General features: G+C 35.6%; 1 protein-coding gene across 1 annotated transcript; it reads left to right on the forward strand.

Moving 5' to 3' along the window:
- Positions 1 to 75: 75 nt before the first annotated feature.
- On the forward strand, positions 76 to 10,887 carry LOC110445847 (protein phosphatase PTC7 homolog). The gene is made up of 6 exons (XM_021490663.1): positions 76 to 424; positions 5,275 to 5,454; positions 7,886 to 8,084; positions 9,676 to 9,799; positions 10,123 to 10,249; positions 10,822 to 10,887. The coding sequence occupies exons 1-6, from the start codon at positions 205 to 207 to the stop codon at positions 10,878 to 10,880; spliced, it is 909 nt and encodes a 302-aa protein (XP_021346338.1). The 5' UTR covers positions 76 to 204; the 3' UTR covers positions 10,881 to 10,887.
- The last annotated feature ends 9,300 nt before the right edge of the window (positions 10,888 to 20,187 follow it).

The raw sequence follows: 20,187 nt of genomic DNA on the forward strand, positions 1-20,187 counted from the left end.
CTCCCGCAGTTTAACAACCCGCGTCATAGGTCATACAAATATGGAAACGAGGCTCATCGTGACGTCAAACTACGCCAATGTCCTACACACAACTAAGATGGAGGCTTATCGTACGGGGGACACACGAGGGGGCCAGAAAACAACGTAGATCTGTCTGAAAGTGTGAGTGTTCATACAACGTTGTGTCGATCAAAGAACATTGTCATGCAATCGTTAGCTCTTTGCGGACGTCTTTTCTCCCGAGCGTTTGTGACAAGTCTTGGACTAAACCCCGAACGTCAGATTAAATCGAGAAAGGATTTTCACCTTGTGACAGGGTGTGCAGGATTTTCGAAGTCCCTAACAAAGACACAGGGACCAAAACAGTGGACTTATGGGGACGACGCTTATTTCATTACCAGACATAAGGTAGCGGATGTCATAGGTAAGAAATATTTAGAAATACAGAGGTATCTCGTGAGGCTCCCAAAACACACGTGATACACTGATGGGGTTTGTTATTGTTATTTATCAATGACTCCGTAGAGGTCACGTTTTGGGGAAGCACATCCTGTTCGTATATATTTGTGGTACGTATAAGACTGGTTGGGCACAATGCAAGTCATCAGTATTCTGCGCTGTGCCAACGTCACAGCAGCAATCGTCTGCTTTGGCATTGTAGGGTCTTATCGGAAACGTCAGCATAAGGTGATCCCATATTAAATATTGATATATTTTACTTTCATTTTCATACAACGATACTCAACGTTACACTGATAGAATGACAAAGTATGTAATTAAAATAAGCTGTGCCGGTCTTATTGAACAAAATCTTCTTCATCATATTCCTTTACCATATTTGCTAACTCTCCCTATTTTGGAGGGAGACCCCCGAGTTTGGACCATAACATTGAGCATTTTCATCTGAAAGAACAGCTAAAATGTGTCATTTAGTAGGTTTATTTCCCACTAAGGTAATATACTTTCATAAAAAAGCACCCCTAGTATTTATTTTATAGCTTGAGTAACAGGGTAACAGTTACGTTTATCTCGGCACAGACATTGTAAATCTAGGACATACAGTACTGTTCATGTTATCTCCAAAGTTCAAATTACATGTCACAAAGATGTTCTTAAAATCAAAGTTTTAGGTCCTTTAAACACAGAGTAGATCTACTGACTGTTTTAAATTAAAAATTAAGTTATTTCAAAATGTCGTCTTCAAGCTTCTAAGATACTCTTAAAATACCAGTAATTTTGTCAGGATTTGACCAGGTTTTAGAAATGTGCAAGTCATTTAATATAGATCTAGAGCACAGGTGCTGGACATGCTAATATGATGATGTGTTATATAAGTTATATACTACTATATAATATACACATCAATCAGTGTGTCCAGCACATGCACCTCACCGTCACCTGTATTATAGAGGACATGTACTTGTGTATGTATACAGATAATTCGACAGCTGTTATATCAATATGCTAAAACATTGGTGATCCTGACTGCATGTCAAACGAAAGGGTCAGATATCACTTGCATAAAGGTTAAATGTGAAAGTTCGGCCATTTCCATCCCAATTTACAAATCATACACATCAATGAAGACGGCTTGCTACTTACTGATTTACCTAACAACAGAAATATATATGTATGACCTATTAATGTACAACATCTGACTACCAAATCTTGTGACTTTTATTCCTGAAACTGATATCTAATTCTTCGAAATGATTTATTGCAACCAAGGGCACAGGACAATCACTATTATCAGTATATATATACAAAATGGAGAAAACTCTGAACTGCCATGTCAGTGATATTTCTTCGTCTTTTTGACAGGGGCCTGTGCCTTTGAGGGAAAAACACACCCTAGTACTAAAAGCATGATTTTTGGAAAATCAACTGTTTTTTGCAATGATCTAGGATTGGGAAAATAATCAAAAATATAGCATGATATATCTAAGGGAAGGGCCTATATAAAGCCCCAGAATGCAAGACCACCGCAAAATAATCACTGGTTGTGGATAATTTAATTTAATAAATTCATCCAACCATGAACCACACAAAATGGATCTTGAATATAAATCATATAGTATTATATACCTGGTAGATATTTCATACAACTCCTCATTTGTATTCCCTGCAGCAAGTATTGCCTTTTCTATCCTTAGTTCATCTACTCTTTCGATTCCACATCTTGCTTGAACTTTGCGTAAATATCTGTTATTGGAATAGTAGGTCGTAAATTTCATATGTGGATGGACTCACTGAAGTGAATATAGCTCTTGAGAATATTTTCCACTACACGGAATTTGATAATGTTCACTTTGCATTCGCCATTTAGCTGCATTTCTTTGATTTAGACTTTAAAATTTAGCTCAATTTCTATCAAAGTGAGAGTAGTAGCATTTGTATGTTAGCATTTGTATGTTTTACAAATATTTTGTTGTTAAAATAATTTCTTCATAAAAATCATAAATTTCCTTTGTGCAAATTCGCTTTCCTAAGATTTAAAAATCAAACTGATTAATTGTTAATTTCTTGTACATGTGCTGTTGCTGATAACAAAGTCATCAATTTCTAATTTTAACCGAATAATATTAATGAATTCATGATCACAATTTGACTTTAGTGACATAGAACGTTTAGTTTGTAACTGAGGGGTTAAGTAAGAACTACCTCCTTCCCTACTAGATAACCCTTTGAATGAACTACTTACAGTATTTGCAGATTTTAGTATTGGTATAAATATATATGGTATAGATTTTCAATCTCAATTTTTTTCAATATTCTCAAAAAAAGTGATGGACTGATCATGGATTACAAATTCCATTATCAATACAATCTGTTCTTCATTAAAATCAAAGTGTTAAATGTTTTCAATGTAAAAAATGAATTGAAAGTCATATATTCCTATGATTTTACCATATGACTGATAAAACTACCTAACAATTGCTTGAAATCCAGTCATTATAAAAGAACAAAACCTTTATGTATAGTGAACAACTCTGTCTATTGATGTACATGTTATGGTAGTGTATAGCGAACAACTCTGTCTATTGATGTTATAGTAGTGTATAGTGAACAACTCTGTCTATTGATGTTATAGCAGTGTATAGTGAACAACTCTGTCTATTGATGTTGTAGTAGTGTATAGTGAACAACTCTGTCTATTGATGTAAATGTTATGGTAGTGTATAGCGAACAACTCTGTCCATTGATGTTATAGTAGTGTATAGTGAACAACTCTGTCTATTGATGTTATAGTAATGTATAGTGAACAACTCTGTCTATTGATGTACATGTTATGGTAGTGTATAGTGAACAACTCTGTCTATTGATGTAATAGTAATGTATAGTGAACAACTCTGTCTATTGATGTTATAGTAGTGTATAGTGAACAACTCTGTCTATTGATCTTATAGTAGTGTATAGGTAACAACTCTGTCTATTGATGTTATAGTAGTGTATAGTGAACAACTCTGTCTATTGATGTTATAGTAGTGTATAGTGAACCACTCTGTCTATTGATGTTATAGTAGTGTATAGTGAACATCTGTCCATTGATGTTATAGTAGAGTATAGTGAACAACTCTGTCTATTGATGTACATGTTATGGTAGTGTATAGTGAACAACTCTGTCTATTGATCTTATAGTAGTGTATAGGTAGCAACTCTGTCTATTGATGTTATAGTAGTGTATAGTTAACACCTCTGTCTATTGATGTTATAGTAGTGTATAGGTAACAACTCTGTCTATTGATGTTATAGTAGTGTATAGTGAACATCTGTCCATTGATGTTATAGTAGTGTATAGTGAACAGCTCTGTCTATTGATGTTATAGTAGTGTATAGGTGACAACTCTGTCTATTGATGTAACAGTAGTGTATAGTGAACAACTCTGTCTATTGATGTTATAGTAGTGTATAGTGAACACCTCTGTCTATTGATGTTATAGTAGTGTATAGTGAACAACTCTGTCTATTCATGTTATAGTAGTGTATAGTGAACATCTGTCCATTGATGTTATAGTAGTGTATAGTGAACGGCTCTGTCTATTGATGTTATAGTAGTGTATAGTGAACAACTCTGTCTATTGATGTTATGGTAGTGTATAGTGAAGTTTTCAGTAAAATTTTGAAAATTGACAATTCGGGTTACTGCAACTCTATTTTTGATTCCGAGGCTCCTGCCCCTATGACAATTCCCATAGTAAAAACAAGAGGTGAGCTAAAAACCTGTTGTCTTGTTTTCCATTTGAGCTTAAATGTGTGATTTTTGCTTATTATCAGGTACCGGTATATGTAATGGTGCTATATTTTATTTTTACAAAAACCAGAGCCTATAAGTATAAAACAAAAAGAATCTGTGTCAGACTCAAAATTCTAATTACTACATGATAGTATTCCTAGTTACTGTTAGCTATAACATATACTGGAGATATTTTTCAGGAAAACTTTTTAAGTGCTATTATATTTGTACATAGGGTTGATATTGTACCTGTTAAAGGCTCATTCCTTATGCAATAAAAAATATGTTGATCACCTTTTTGTACGCATAATTATATTTATTGTGTGATGGATTACGGGACTTAGCTCTAAGCTGAAGTCACTAAGATTAGGAGTTCACGGTCCAGAGCAATTCAATACATACATATGTAGTTTATAATTACATGTCTCTGTCGGTGGCCATACATCGTTAAATACCGACCTGGGTCCTTGCCAAGAAGTCTATATATATATATATTGGTAGGATGTGAGTGACCACAGCTAACCTTGATTTTCCTTTATATAATATTAATAATGTTTTTAAATGTTAGAAACTATATTTGGGTCCTATGTCGGAGTAAAAAAGCCAACAAAATTGTTTTTGTGGTATCATGTTATAATAAAAAAAACACTAAAATGTAAATCTATTATATATATAATAAGTGCTAACATTTCCTTGTTTTTCTTCAATAGGCACTCCAACAATTTTTACATTCTTATATATATATGCATTACATGTCCTTATCTTGGTGCATTGGTGGGCCATTAAACAGATAATGTGAGATGGAATGGGATCTTCATTCGATCAATGTTTCCTTGTCTTTGTGTTCTATATATATAGCAAGGTATACATGTGGGACTAGGTATGATACCACCTTATATTTTTCTAAAGTTTTTTCATACAAAAAAATCCTGTTAAGTATTTGATGTTAGTTTCCAATGTATGTGCTCCTAATTAAATAATTCCCTGTTGGTATACTAGCTTAAATCTCCTCTGCTCTGACTTAGATACTTTGATTTTAGGTGTGGCCGACGGTGTAGGGGGATGGAGGAACTATGGAGTAGACCCATCCACCTTTCCCACAGCCTTGATGAAGATGTGTGAACGCTTGGTCAAAGAGGGAAAATTCAATCCCAGGACACCAGCAAAAATCATACAGGCCAGCTATGATGAAATGCAGCAACAGAAATTACCCTTGATTGGTAATATAAGATATGTCTGTTGGAAAATATCTTGTGCGTGCAACTCCTATACAGTAAATCTGATAACCAAATTTTAACAAATCTTAAAAAAAATTAATTGCATCATCTGTACATCATGTGGGTGCACATATGATATTTATATTTCAGTTTCAAATGTTTTTAAAAAAAGCGTTATTGCCTATTTTGAACTTTATATATGCCTATCAAAGTTTATTGTATACAGAATTCATATTTACTAAGAAATAGGAGTGACATCATATTTTATAATAAATTATACTACCTACAACTATCACATACATACTTAAAGATCCAACTAATTGTGTATACATGATTATGTTAAATTATGACATTAATCAGATAGATTCAATCACATTATCATCTGATGCATATCATTTGATGCCTATGACAGAGATCTAGAACAAGGCAGTCTATTATATGTACTCAAATCATGTGCGTTGAACCATGTAATAGTGAATACAATAGAGATACCAGTCTTATCCTAGTAAGCATGCAGACATTATAAGTAATTGAAAAATGATTTATGATATTATAGGATAACATGATATCATATCATATTTACAACAAAAGATAGCTAAGGTAACGATTAAATTCATAATTGAAATTCCATGATCAAGTTTTTTTCATATATGGCTGCATATCCGAAAGCTACCATATGCATGTGAACCGCATAGCCACAGGGCTTAGTGTTAATTTTGCAAACTAGCCAAAGTCTATAACTAGCATACATGTATAAGAGCAGTCAGATGTGAGCATTTTATGTAAGTGAATATTATTGAAATTTTAATTTTGAGGTTTGATAACCTTGTGTCTATTGGTCAGTGATAGATTCAACAGTTGTTATGTCAGTGTTTTGTCTTTAACCTGTTTAGACTCAGGATCTAGCCTTGCAAGTTTATAATTTACTACCGCTTTATATACAGTATACCATCGCATTACCACATAGATTAGATAGTTTTACTGGAGACACCCCATTACATAGACAACAAGTCTAATGATGTCTTCACTAGGATTTCTATCATTGGTTTGATACTTTGGTGATTCTTTTATTATTAGTATATGATTCTCTCGTGATTCTTAACTGGCTTTGTCAGCTGAAAGTCCAGAGGTTGAAAAATAGGTTCATTTTGAGGCGAGACTTTAGTTGATTCCTGAGAACCTGTTGTGGGTGAATGATTGGTATTATCAGACACATGCTGTGTCATGATCAGCAATCTGTCACAAAGCAACTTGTATTCATCTGTAACAAACCTTGATTTACTCAGAATTTTCCGCAAGGGATTATAACCTAATTAGGTCAAACCTTATGCTGTTGAAGTGTTCTAACAAGGACTTAAAACAGTCATCATATAGCTGTGTGTAAATTACATGACTGTGTACCTACACAGTGTTCATATATGGCTATAAGCTAACGGCTACTGAGTACAGACAATCACATAAGAGACTAAAAGAGAGCCAGATGTGTCCATGAATAACGGATCAATTAAACTTTGGTAATTCTTATCAACAATGTACTTAATAAAATAAGCAATGAACTTGATTGTGTAAATATATACACCATCATACTGCCTCCAGCACACACACATACATTACATTCATGAAGACATGTCCTTAAATGACCTTAACTAGTCTGTCCTCATATGACCTTGGCATTGTTGCGAGGCCATTACACCGGATACAAACAAAACCTGAATTACCTGTTAATATGCTAAATCCCATCAAATCAAAGAAAGTGAACTAATGATACTATAGGCAGTGAATTGGGTACAGAACACACCATATTGTTGGCAATACTCACAAACTACTAGCTACTGTGCTTGATACTGCAAGCAGTGAACTCCATACTGTAGGCAGTGTATTCCATACTGTAGGCAGTGTACTCCATACTATAGGCAGTGTACTCAATACTGTAGGCAGTGTACTCCATACTGTAGGCAGTGTACTCCATACTGTAGGCAGTGTACTCCATACTGTAGGCAGTGTACTCCATACTGTAGGCAGTGTACTCCATACTGTAGGCAGTGTACTCCATACTGTAGGCAGTGTACTCCATACTGTAGGCAGTGTACTCCATACTGTAGGCAGTGTACTCCATACTGTAGGCAGTGTACTCCATACTGTAGGCAGTGTACTCCATACTGTAGGCAGTGTACTCCATACTGTAGGCAGTGTACTCCATACTTCAAGCAGTGTATACATACTCCATACTGTAGACATTGTACTCCATACTGTATACAGTGAATGTCATACTGTAGGCAGTGAACTCCATACTGTAGGCAGTGTACCCCATACTGGAGGCAGTGTATACATACTCCATACTGTAGGCAGTGTATACATACCTTGTAACTACTATATTTGGTAGTTATTAACTAAATTTAATAAATGAATATTTAATTCTGTTTCTTTTGTACAGGCAGCAGCACTGCATGTGTGGTGTCACTACACAGAGAGGACAATACCTTATACACAGCCAATCTGGGCGACAGCGGCTTTCTTATCATCCGTGACAGTGAGGTGATTCACCGCTCAGTAGAGCAGCAACACTACTTCAACACTCCATTCCAACTGGCAGTGGTTCCCCAAAGTCAGGAGGGTCAGGTTCTCAGTGACAGGTAAGTCAGGAGGGTCGGGTTCTCAGTGACAGGTAGTCAGGAGGGTCAGGTTCTCAGTGGCAGGTAAGTCAGGAGGGTCAGGTTATCAGTGACAGGGAGTCAGGAGGGTCAGGTTCTCAGCGACAGGTAAGTCAGGAGGTCCAGGTTCTCAGTGATAGGTAAGTCAGGGGGGTCAGGTTCTCAGTGACAGGTTAGTCAGGAGGGACAGGTATTCTTAAGGACAGGCAGTGGTTCCCCTAAGTCAGGAGGGTCAGGTTCTCGGTGACAGGTAAGTCAGGAGAGTCAGGTATACTTAAGGACAGGCGGTGGTTCCCCAAAGTCAGGAGGGTGAGGTTCTCGGTGATAGGTGGGTGAGGAGGGTCAGGTTCTCAGTGACAAGTAAGTCAGGAGCGTCAGGTATACTTAAGGACAGGCGGTGGTTCCCCAAAGTCAGGAGGGTGAGGTTCTCGGTGATAGGTGGGTGAGGAGGGTCAGGTTCTCAGTGACGGGTAAGTCAGGAGGGTCAGGTTCTCGGTGACAGGTAAGTCAGGAGGGTCGGGTTCTCAGTGATAGGTAAGTCAGGAGATTTTGTTTCTAAGTTACAGGGACGACAGGAGGGTCAGGTTTTCAGTGATAGGTAAGTCAGGAGAGTCAGGTTCTCAGTGAAAGGTAAGTCAGGAGGGTCAGGTTGTCAGTGACAGGTAGTCAGGAGGGGCAGGTTCTCAGTGACAGGTAAGTCAGGAGAGTCAGGTATACTTAAGGACAGGCGGTGGTTCCCCAAAGTCAGGAGGGTGAGGTTCTCGGTGACAGGTAAGTCAGGAGGGTCGGGTATACTTAAGGACAGGCAGTGGTTCCCCAAAGTCAGGAGGGTCAGGTTCTCGGTGACAGGTAAGTCAGGAGGGTCAGGTTCTCAGTGACAGGTAGTCAGGAGGGTCAGGAAAACTTAAGGACAGGCAGTGGTTCCCCAAAGTCAGGAGGGTTGAGTTCTCAGTGACAGGTAAGTCAGAAGGCCTAGGGCCAGGTACTAATTAAGCGGCTCCCCAAAGTCAGGAGGGTGGATTACACAGTGGAATGCATATCTAAATTATACTGTGTAAGGGCTCCCCAGAGTCAGTGGGGTCAGGTACTCCTCAATAGGTAAGTCTGTGGGGTCAGGTACTCGGCAATAGGTAAGTCAGTGGGGTCAGGTACTCAGTGATAGGTTAGTCAGTGGGGTCAGGTACTCAGTGATAGGTGAGTCAGTGGGGTCAGGTACTCAGTGATAGGTAAGTCAGCGGGATCAGGTACTCAGTTTATTTAAATATATATTATAAGGATTCCCAAAGTTCAGATGGATCAGGTACTCATGATCAATGTCAGGTACATCAACGTTATATAAGGCACCCATACAAATGTGTGCAATGTTTGAAATAAACAATAGCCTTGGGTAATCATTAGCATTTGAACTTGTACATATTGGTATCAAATATATAGAATTGGGCAATAGAACAATGAAAAATTAACTCAATATTCCTGTCTTAATTAGTTTGTCAAATCTTTGTTAAAATCAATACTTGTATTTTGTTTGGCATTACTTGTAGTTGGTAATTGTTGCTGTTTTACTATTTGACAGTCCTGCCATGGCGGATAGCACGTCCTTTAAAGTGGAGGAAGGCGACATCCTCCTCCTCGGCACGGACGGCCTTTTTGACAACATGTGTGAAGACATGATAATGGATCACATCTCTAAACTCAAGGTACTTTGCTGGGGATATACCAAGTCATATTGATGTTAGGGGTATTCTGAAACAAATCTGTGCTGTGGAGATAAAACTAACCAATGTTTACTGGATTACTTTAAGTACATATTACCTGGTACATGTACTCGTTACAAAATTTGGGATCATAACAAAGCTGATCTTTTTGTAAGTGTTATATGATGAATTTTGTGTATGTGATACAATAAATATCAACAATACTAAAAAAAAATACATTAGTAATGCCTAGTTTAAAACCTTAATAGCCATAACAAGATCACTTTGTGAATTAAATCTGAATCCAAATATTTTGCCCTTGATAGGACCATCGAGCAGATATACAGAAAACAGCCAACAACATGGCAGAGGATGCACTTTCGCTCTCCCTAGACCAAGACTACTTATCTCCGTTCTCCTTATCCGCCATTGATGCTGGAATCGATCTCAAAGGTGAGTTACTGCTTCCTCTATTTCAGAAAGTTTCCGTTTCGTGTTTGCAATGATTAAAAGTAAGGAATATAATAACTATAGGTGGTCAGGATGCCACTGGTAAAATGATATTGTCTGGGTGTTTGAGCCTCAAATAGGTATTAACATTGGTATATTTGATTTGGGGGGAGGGGTTGTTTGGTAGCAGTGGTGATAGGTGGTCACGAAACAATTGCTTTGCCCATTGTTTTTAATGTTAAAAATATGCAACACAGAATCTTACATAGTTAATAATTATAATGTGTAGTAACTGTTGCATTTAATAATGTTATGAATGTGCATTTTATTCTTTCTATACAACACTGAAAAAATAATGGGGTTTTTTGCTCAATTTTTTTCTTTTATTACAGCAAACCAAATAATTAACAGCTTTTTTGGATGGATGGTCTCTGAGAGACACAAATGTTCAATTATTGGAATATACTCTGGTGTCTTTGTCTTTGCATGAAATCAAAACTAAGTGATAATATTTTAGGTAAGCATGTTTAATTGTTGTACCCAATATCTGAATGACTTTCTGTTGTGTTCTACAGGAGGCAAACCTGACGATATAACAGTGATCCTAGCCAGAGTCGCAGTGTTAGACACATAACATCAAGTGATATTATAGACACGAGAATCTTACCTGCAATCTCCAAGTCATTGAGGTAGCAACGCATACCTCTACCGGTACAATGTATACTCCAAGCTGTTAGGAATGGATGTGAAAAACCTATAGAATTTGTTTAGAAAAGGAGCATTTTCATTGAAAATTGTTAGAATTACAGTATAGAAGTTTTCAGTAAAGTCTTTGTAGTTTAATGGTGGTGATGATAATGTTTTGTCAGTTCTGTCAAATGTTACTGTAATCCTATTATTGTAGACTTTTCCCAAGTTAATGAAATTATACTGGAATGATACAGATACTGAAATTATACTGGAATAATACAGATACTGAAATTGTACTGGAATAATACAGATACTGAAATTATACCCGAATGATAAGGATACAGAAATTTTAATGGAATAATAACAATACAAGTTTTACTGGAATAATAACAATACAAATTTTACTGGAATAATAATGATGCTCCAGGTTTGAGAGAGAGAGAGAGTCTTGAGACTACAAACTCGTTGCCATTTTAAAGTCCTCTTCTTTGTAAAACTGATATAAAGTATTTGATGACAATGTCTTATGTACTATAAATCATCTTGTGATATTTGTAAATATGTTTTAGTTGTATGATCATACTGTTATTGTTATGCAGGACATGCTTAAAACTTTGATTATTATGTTAGACAAATCTGTAGTAGCTTGTGTAAAGTGATGACTGGGAAATGCCTGTACTTGGCCACTGGGAAATGCCTGTACTTGGCCACTGGGAAATGCCTGTACTTGGCCACTTACATTGACCTTGTTGCATTTATAAAAAAAGGACTGACCTAGTTGTCTGATGTTGTTTTTCTGGTGAGTCTTGGTAAACACTGTCAAGGTCTACATTTATATTTTCTGCTGGGCCTAGCACCTGGTAATGTTACGTTTAAAATAGGGTGGTCATTCTATGTAAACAAAAAAGCTCCTTCATGTAGTCTGATAAACTTCCCACATACCTGTATATACAATAGGAATGTTGTCAGAAAACAAGGAATAATGATATGGATTGTAAAGACATATTATAAATTTAGAAAGTTCAGATATTATTATTGAGTTGCAGTCCAGTCAAAGAACATGTTTTAAAGTGAAATTCTAAGCCCTTCTCTCACTTTTTTGTCAAAAGAATTCAGAGCCCCTCCCCTAGGAGGAGTTCTGTGTTACAATATAAGATCACTTTCAGAAGCAGTTAAATCATGCTTTTGAATATAGAAATTTATATTTATAGATTCACTGTACTACATTGTAATGATAATTATGTTTCCTTCTGGGATGAAAACAAGACTAACAGAGATCTGAGAGGTGTGCAAATTACCAAATGAAAACTGCTAGCTATACAAATGAGTCTTTCATAGAGGAATTTATAACATTAACATATTGATTAGACTTGTCACCTAAAGCTACCAAAATATTAACAAAGATACCTCAGTTTTGTTTCTTAGCTGCAGCAATGAGCATCTTGATGTGAGAGATTTGGATTGGACTTTGTTGATTTGTGCTAGTGTGTTACAAAACATTTGTTTATGAATTTCTTTGTTCGCCTCTGTTTTGTTTTGTATAGATCATTATATGGTGTAAGAAGAAATTATTCAACCATTACTGAAAAACAGGAGAAACAGACAAGATTTATGTAATTGCTTCTGTTGATTCATGTCTCTCTACTGGTGATTGTGAAATTGTGTAAGAAAATAAGACATCGTACTGTCTTGTGATAGAATGGATTACCAATATCTATAATCCTATAGTTTTCTGATGAGGAGTAACATGAGAATAGATTTACCAATATCTATAATCCTATAGTTTTCTGATGAGGAGTAACAGGAGAATGGATTTACATGTACCTATATCTATAATCCTATAGTTTTCTGAAGGACTAACAGGTGATATTTGTAAATTCCAACCTTACTGGTTCCATCATCAAAATGAAAGACTGAATAGCGAAGTTCTAGATTTTACGTTCAGCTGTATATCATAATTATGTAGGCTCCACTGACCAAATCATGTGCATTTCCAAAAACCATATTCATGTTTTAATACAGGGTTACATAGCTGTATGAATGCGACCCCAAACATAAAAAAATATATTAAAAAGATGATATATCCTATATACATTGAAGGCACGTTAGTCTAGTGGTAGGACGCCCGGCTCGTGACCGAAGGGTTGCGGGTTCGTGTCACGGCAGGCTCTGTGTTGTATCTTTAAGCAATATACTTGACTCTGCTTGTTCTAGTCTACTCAGCTGTAAATGAGTATGTGGTTGGTCAGTGCTAGAATTGTTGAATGCTAGCTGTAAGCGCCGAAATGGCAGCTCTGGCTGTATGCTCCCCAAGGAGTTGAGAAAGATACTGGCTGGTTGCAAAGGCCCTATAACCACGGATAATAATTTGTGAACCGCTTTGAAACAACCTACGAACGAGGTTGTGATAGAGCGGTAACTCAAATTATTATTATTATTATTATTAAGGCTAGCAAACAAAGACTCTGAATAAGAAAATTCTATATTGCTTTTTTCTCATATAAAACAAACTTGTTTTGGTGGCTGTTAGTTTTGTTTTTTACGTATTATATTACCTACACATCTTTATTCTACCAAAATGGGAAAATAATTGTGTTTGGTGTTATGTCTCCATCGCAACACTTAGGATTTCTTCCTTTTTCTTTTCTCTTCTGCTTACTCTCTCTTTTTCGAGGTGTCAACCTAAACACCCATCTTCATGTTTCATCCCCCACCCATTTTTTTTTTAAAATGTAAATATTAAATTTATAATTCTGTAAAATAAAACACATTTAATGTGCGTGTATATTAATTTGAATTCACTTTTTGTTTTGTTTTACACTGTTGTAGTAATATGGAAAAATCAGACAGTTGTAGGACGGGGATATGTGAAGTATTTGGACTAAGTTTCCGTATTAGTACACTACTTTTGATATAATTGGAAGTTATACACTGATATACATGCACTTTTGTTGTTGTCAATGTATAAGTATAGAAAAATACCACTAATATAACTGAGTTTACCATTAATATTTAAATACACCGTATAATTAGTGATATTGTATTATAACAAGCACAGATTTATATGATGTATTGATTTTGATGTCTACAATTATGGCACTGCATGAAGTGATCATGTTAATTTGTACCACCAGTATGTAAAGTATAAAGTTGATATAGGAATATTAGACTTAGCACAGGCAGTACTTAACTTTGTATGTCGAAGGCTCGGCAAAATACACATATATAGATAAAGTATATATATATTACAATGCTGAAGAATTTCATTACCGGTAAATGTTTGACGTGTAGTTTAAAATATCTCTACTTTTTCCAAATGTGCTAAAGCTTTAATCAAGAAATCCAAAAGCTATCAGATGCAGTCACATATACAAATTAAATCCTGTGTGATCTGTACCAATAGAAAACTGTACAATACCTTGTATATCTTTTTCAAAAGTGAATCTAGTCAAAACACATCAACAACTATACATCTATATTTTAAGTGAATTTTGTGAAAACTATTCTCAATCCATTAGTTACGTTTAAGTAATTGTGTGGCCCTGTTTTATAATGCTCTACAAGAACTAAACCTTTAAGTCACCTCTATAATAGACTGTCTTGTGTGACTTTTCAACCTTCTCTCAAGAGATCATATATGAAAAGTCTTTACTTTGATTTTTTTTATAATGCAGAAATTAAAAATGTTGTCAGTTGCAAGCATTCAGATGTTTTGAGCTTTGCTTGCATAATTAACTTGACAATGGTACATGTGTATGATGTAAAAATTGATCACACTGGTACAGATGAGAAAACAGGGTGATGTATGTGTTCATCGAAAACAAATCTTATAAATGTTTGTTTTTTTCCTGTTGTTACTATGGTTATGACTGTATGTAGTGTAGTACTTACTGTTTATTTTTTATGTTCCGTGTGGCAAGTGTTTACTATATATTCATTTACCATATTACCATTATAATTATGAAATATGCAAGTTCATTTATAGTTACACCAATTACATAGAGTTCAATCTTCTTGTGATTTTTGTTGCAAATATAAGAATTTGAATATTTTTATAGACACCAGATCTCATTGTTAACATAAGAGGAAGAAACAAATACAAATCTGCATGTGATTGTGTGGTATATATTGTGATAGATTGTAGGTGTATATGGCTCATTTAATCAGATAAATGATGGTAAGAGATATCCTAAAACAGGCTGAAAGTCCAAGGTATTCAGAAAATTGTTTCTTAACAAAATTTGATATATCAATACTAAGGTATGCCTAAGTTTCACTAGACAGAAAATGTTAAAAGTAAAATTTCAAATACTATTTGTATGATCAATATGGTATGAAATAATAAGTATTGTTGGTCAACAAGTTAATAACAAATTACACCTTGATAAATACAGTTCCACAAAAATGCCTGTGTGCATTGTGCATTAGGGGTGTGATATTGCAGAAGTTCAGCAATATTCTAAATTTTTATTCAGCACTGTTTATGATAAAAAAAAAAAAAATGAACATTTTCTGATTGTTTGAAGCTGTAGTGTGATTGAGTAGTGGTAGTAGTATCGTGTAACTTGTATATTTTATGGTAAAGAACTAGAGCATAAAGGGGTGTTTATTATATGTTTTATGGTAAAGAACTAGAGCATAAAGGGGTGTTTATTAAAGTAGTTACGTGTAACTTGTATGAAGGAGTGTTTATCATGTTAACAGCATGTTGGTTTGAATACATATGTACATAGTCTGTGATTGTGAGGATAAATGTGGATAAAAACAATATAATTTGTATTATTGTTTAGGTAATGTCTTGAGACTTCATTTGTCTATAAAACCTTAATCTTGAAAATTCATGTCAGCAGATTTTATTTAGCTAAAGTACTGAAGTACTTCATCTAGTTTTCATCCAAACATGCAGGTTGAGTCAGTGAATATGGGACATTTCACTCAGGGTAAAATAACCATTAATGGAACTTTCGAGGGTTGCTTTTTGTGTTAAGTAATATTATACACAAACTCATACGAAAGTGTTTTTTTTTTAGAATTTTCTTAATAATTATTCTCATTTCCATATTTTCTCCAAGGTGGGAAATTAAAGACTGTCTGCTATCAGAAATTTAAAAATGTGCTATATCACCATACATGTATATCTAAAATGGTAACATATTATCATAATTCAAGGTTTTATGCTACCTGTAATAATACAAAACACATGATCAATGCAACTTCGATTTCACACTCGGCTCTTGACATGTTGACTATACATACTTAGCTTGACGAGTAAAAGTAAATAAACATGCATGTATTGAAGGTTCAAGAGCTATATATCCCTATAACATGATACTTTTATCAGACTTCTGAAAATTTGTCAGAAGTAGGACCACAATCAACAAAATGTGTTGTTTTTCTGTTAAGTGTTTCTTCTAGTCATAGCGACCCAAACGACCCAAAAAATAAAAATTTCAACTACATGTATGGGTGCTTTTACTAGCAGGACATCTCATTGACCTGTGGCCATGCATATGCTTCTGTAGATTAATTTACACTTGATATGAAACCATGGCATCATATTGTCAACCAAAGTCAGCTTAATTGTACTCATACTTTAACATTCCCTAAAATAGTAAATATAAAAAATGGATTAGGTTTCTGTCGTGTTTATGCTATAAGTTATGTTGTGACTTGCATATGCATGTGCTAAATACAATGACCACTTTTACCAGCGTGACATCTATAGCACTAGTGAAATTAATTAGTCTGTCTGCAAGTTAAATGTATTTAAAAAAATAATATCTAAAAGTAATCTGAGTATTTTGAACCAATAACATTAAATATCAGTTATCACTGTCAGTACATCGATAGATGTAATGTGTATCTGTAGTAACCATTAATGTTGCCCCGTCTGACATCACTAATTGGACGGTGGTCATGATAATCTGGTAGGATATGTTACCTGGACTACTGTCCTGATAAGTGTCATGTCAGTTACTCGTATAAGTGCTATTCCAGATACTTTACAAATCTATAGAGGGCAGGGCTGCACTTTTATGTGACTCCCTACCACCCCTGTGTTATGAGTGCCTCCCAGCCCCCATGTCTAAATGATATAGAGAATCTTTATGTTCCTATTACTTGTGAGTTTTTCAGCTTGTTTAATGAAATTTAAATGTAATGGTAACAAGTTTTTAAGATTTTTCTTTTTTCTAAACTGAGCTAAAACTTGTTCCATGGCACATTTTGTGAGAAATTTTAGCAGCAAAATCAAAGGAAAAATACACCACCCAGTTTTGCCATGAATTACTTATGTTGTCATAATGTTCGTTTTGACATCACAATGGGTAATAAAACGCATATTAAAAAGTGAAAAATGTTTGTAATGGCGTAAAAACCTTGTATAGCAGTCTAGGTATAAGGTAAATTTATATCTGAAATAGCCTGAAACATTTTCATCCATTGAAACTAGGGTAAAAAGGTCAGGTGTATTTTTAAACAGTAGTTAAACGTTACTGGAGAGTACATGTGTAGAATGAATGTAACAAATGTTTTTGAAATCACATAAATGTGGAATGTTTGATAAAATAAAATTTGTAACATTAAAACTGAGTCTAATGTTGTTTGTTGTCTTTTAAGTAGACAGTATGATGGCACCTAAGTATTCACGAAGGTTGATTGGAACTGTTAAGCCACTGACAGATATACATGTACCGTCAGCTTCTCCATTAATTTGTAATAATAAAGGTGATTGCGGTTTGCAATAATATAAAGGGAATGGCAATGTGTGACTTTTTTTCACAAAAGTTTGCTAATGATTTTATAAGCTTTATTTTGGACATGCTTTTTTGTATAATGTGAAAGAAAGGAGTACATCTCCCATACCAGTAAATGATGTGTACCAAATTTGCACAGAAAGACCAGAAAGACCAAAAAGAAGATCAATGGCTTAAGTATGTACTGATCATAAATGGAAAATTTCATTCAAGTTCCATCTGAATTGGTGTGATAATTTAGGAGTTGTCTAGCTTATATTCAAAATGATAAAATACAAGAGGGCAGTAACAGCCATACTAATCAGATGGTCAGTGAAATCAGTTGGATAGTCTAAAAGGAGCAGTATTGAAAAATGTTGTGAATGAATGAAAGAAACAAGCTCATTCAAGTCTTATCCTCTGGAGAGGGTTACTGGTATAAGGTACATCTGGAGTGGGTTACTGGTATAAGGTACATCTGGAGAGGGTTACTGGTATAAGGTACCTCTGGAGTGGGTTACTGGTATAAGGTACCTCTGGAGTGGGTTACTGGTATAAGGTACCTCTGGAGAGGGTTACTGGTATAAGGTACATCTGGAGAGGGTTACTGGTATAAGGAACCTCTGGGGTGGGTGACTGGTATAAGGTACCTCTGGAGAGGGTTACTGGTATAAGGTACATCTGGAGTGGTTACTGGTATAAGGTACCTCTGGAGTGGGTTACTGGTATAAGGTACATCTGGAGAGGGTTACTGGTATAAGGTACCTCTGGAGTGGGTTACTGGTATAAGGTACATCTGGAGAGGGTTACTGGTATAAGGTACCTCTGGAGTGGGTTACTGGTATAAGGTACATCTGGAGAGGGTTACTGGTATAAGGTACCTCTGGAGTGGGTTACTGGTATAAGGTACATCTGGAGAGGGTTACTGGTATAAGGTACCTCTGGAGTGGGTTACTGGTATAAGGTACATCTGGAGAGGGTTACTGGTATAAGGTACCTCTGGAGTGGGTTACTGGTATAAGGTACATCTGGAGAGGGTTACTGGTATAAGGTACCTCTGGAGTGGGTTACTGGTATAAGGTACATCTGGAGAGGGTTACTGGTATAAGGTACCTCTCTGGAGTGGGTTACTGGTATAAGGTACATCTGGAGAGGGTTACTGGTATAAGGTACATCTGGAGAGGGTTACTGGTATAAGGTACCTCTCTGGAGTGGGTTACTGGTATAAGGTACATCTGGAGAGGGTTACCGGTATAAGGAACCTCTGGGGTGGGTGACTGGTATAAGGTACATCTGGAGTGGGTGACTGGTATAAGGTACCTCTGGGGTGGGTGACTGGTATAAGGTACCTCTGGAGTGGGTTTCCGGGAGACCTATCGGTCTCAAGTTCAAACCAAATTTTATGTTCTAATTGCCCGTATATGAAATTTGGTTTAAACTTGACCTTTCGGTCTCAAGTTCAAACCAAATTCCATGTTCTAATCGCCATTATAGCCACTCAAAACAACGTACTTTCCCCTAATACATATCTTCTCCACACCTTTGGAATAATGACAAAATCAAAGGTCTGAACGTGCAACCTTGCGGATAATCCAAGCATCTATTGGTTTGGTCCCTTCATGTATATCAAATGAATAATGTGGTAGCATAGCAGTAAAATCTACTGACTTTAAAGTCAGGTGTCCCTCTTCTTATCCTCAAAGGACAGGTATCAGGATCGGTCCGTTTTTTTATACTGCAACCTGTCAAATAGTTAACTGCTTGCCTTTAAATTTGTCATTACATATACCATGGTGTAAGGAGGAAGTGTCTATGGAGAGCAAAGCCCTTTGGTTTAGAAAATGGCCATATATGGCTACAATAGCTATTATACCAGCAATGTCTTTTGTCAAAACAAGTCAAAATTCACATAAAGATTGGTTCAAACAGAAATTGTCTGTTTTGAGTGAAATATTTTATGAGAAGTAAACGCATGGACAATAGGTGTCCAACTTGAAGTCATAGGACAATAATCTGTAAAACTGATTCCGTTACAGAATCTAGGACAACAATCAGTTTTACTGATTATTGTCCTATATTCTATAACGTAATCAGTTTTACAGATTATTGTACTATATTCTATAACGGACAATAATCAGTAAAGCTGATTCCGTTACAGAAACTAGGACAATAATCAGTAAAACGAGATTCCGTTATAGAATCTAGGACAATTATCTGTAAAACTGATTCCGTTATAGAATATAGGACAATAATCAGTAAAACTGATTCCGTTATAGAATCTAGGACAATTATCTGTAAAACTGATTCCGTTATAGAATATAGGACAATAATCAGTAAAACTGATTCCGTTACAGAATCTAGGACAATAATCTGTAAAACTGATTCCGTTACAGAATCTAGGACAATAATCTGTAAAACTGATTCCGTTACAGAATCTAGGACAAGAGCTGCATTATCCTCAGTGATCAAAGAGGCAACTATTCTGTATCAACATCGTATGATGTTAATTTCAGTGTG

The sequence above is a fragment of the Mizuhopecten yessoensis genome, unplaced genomic scaffold, assembly GCF_002113885.1.
Source record: "Mizuhopecten yessoensis strain PY_sf001 unplaced genomic scaffold, ASM211388v2 scaffold2383, whole genome shotgun sequence".
Classification (NCBI taxonomy): Eukaryota; Metazoa; Mollusca; class Bivalvia; order Pectinida; family Pectinidae; genus Mizuhopecten; species Mizuhopecten yessoensis.

Coding starts and splice junctions, on each gene's coding strand:
- LOC110445847 (XM_021490663.1), top strand. CDS start 205: ATGCAATCGTTAGCTCTTTGCGGACGTCTTTTCTCCCGAGCGTTTGTG. Junction 5,455..7,885: donor ACAGAAATTACCCTTGATTG/GTAATATAAGAT, acceptor TCTTTTGTACAG/GCAGCAGCACTGCATGTGTG. Junction 9,800..10,122: donor ATCACATCTCTAAACTCAAG/GTACTTTGCTGG, acceptor TGCCCTTGATAG/GACCATCGAGCAGATATACA.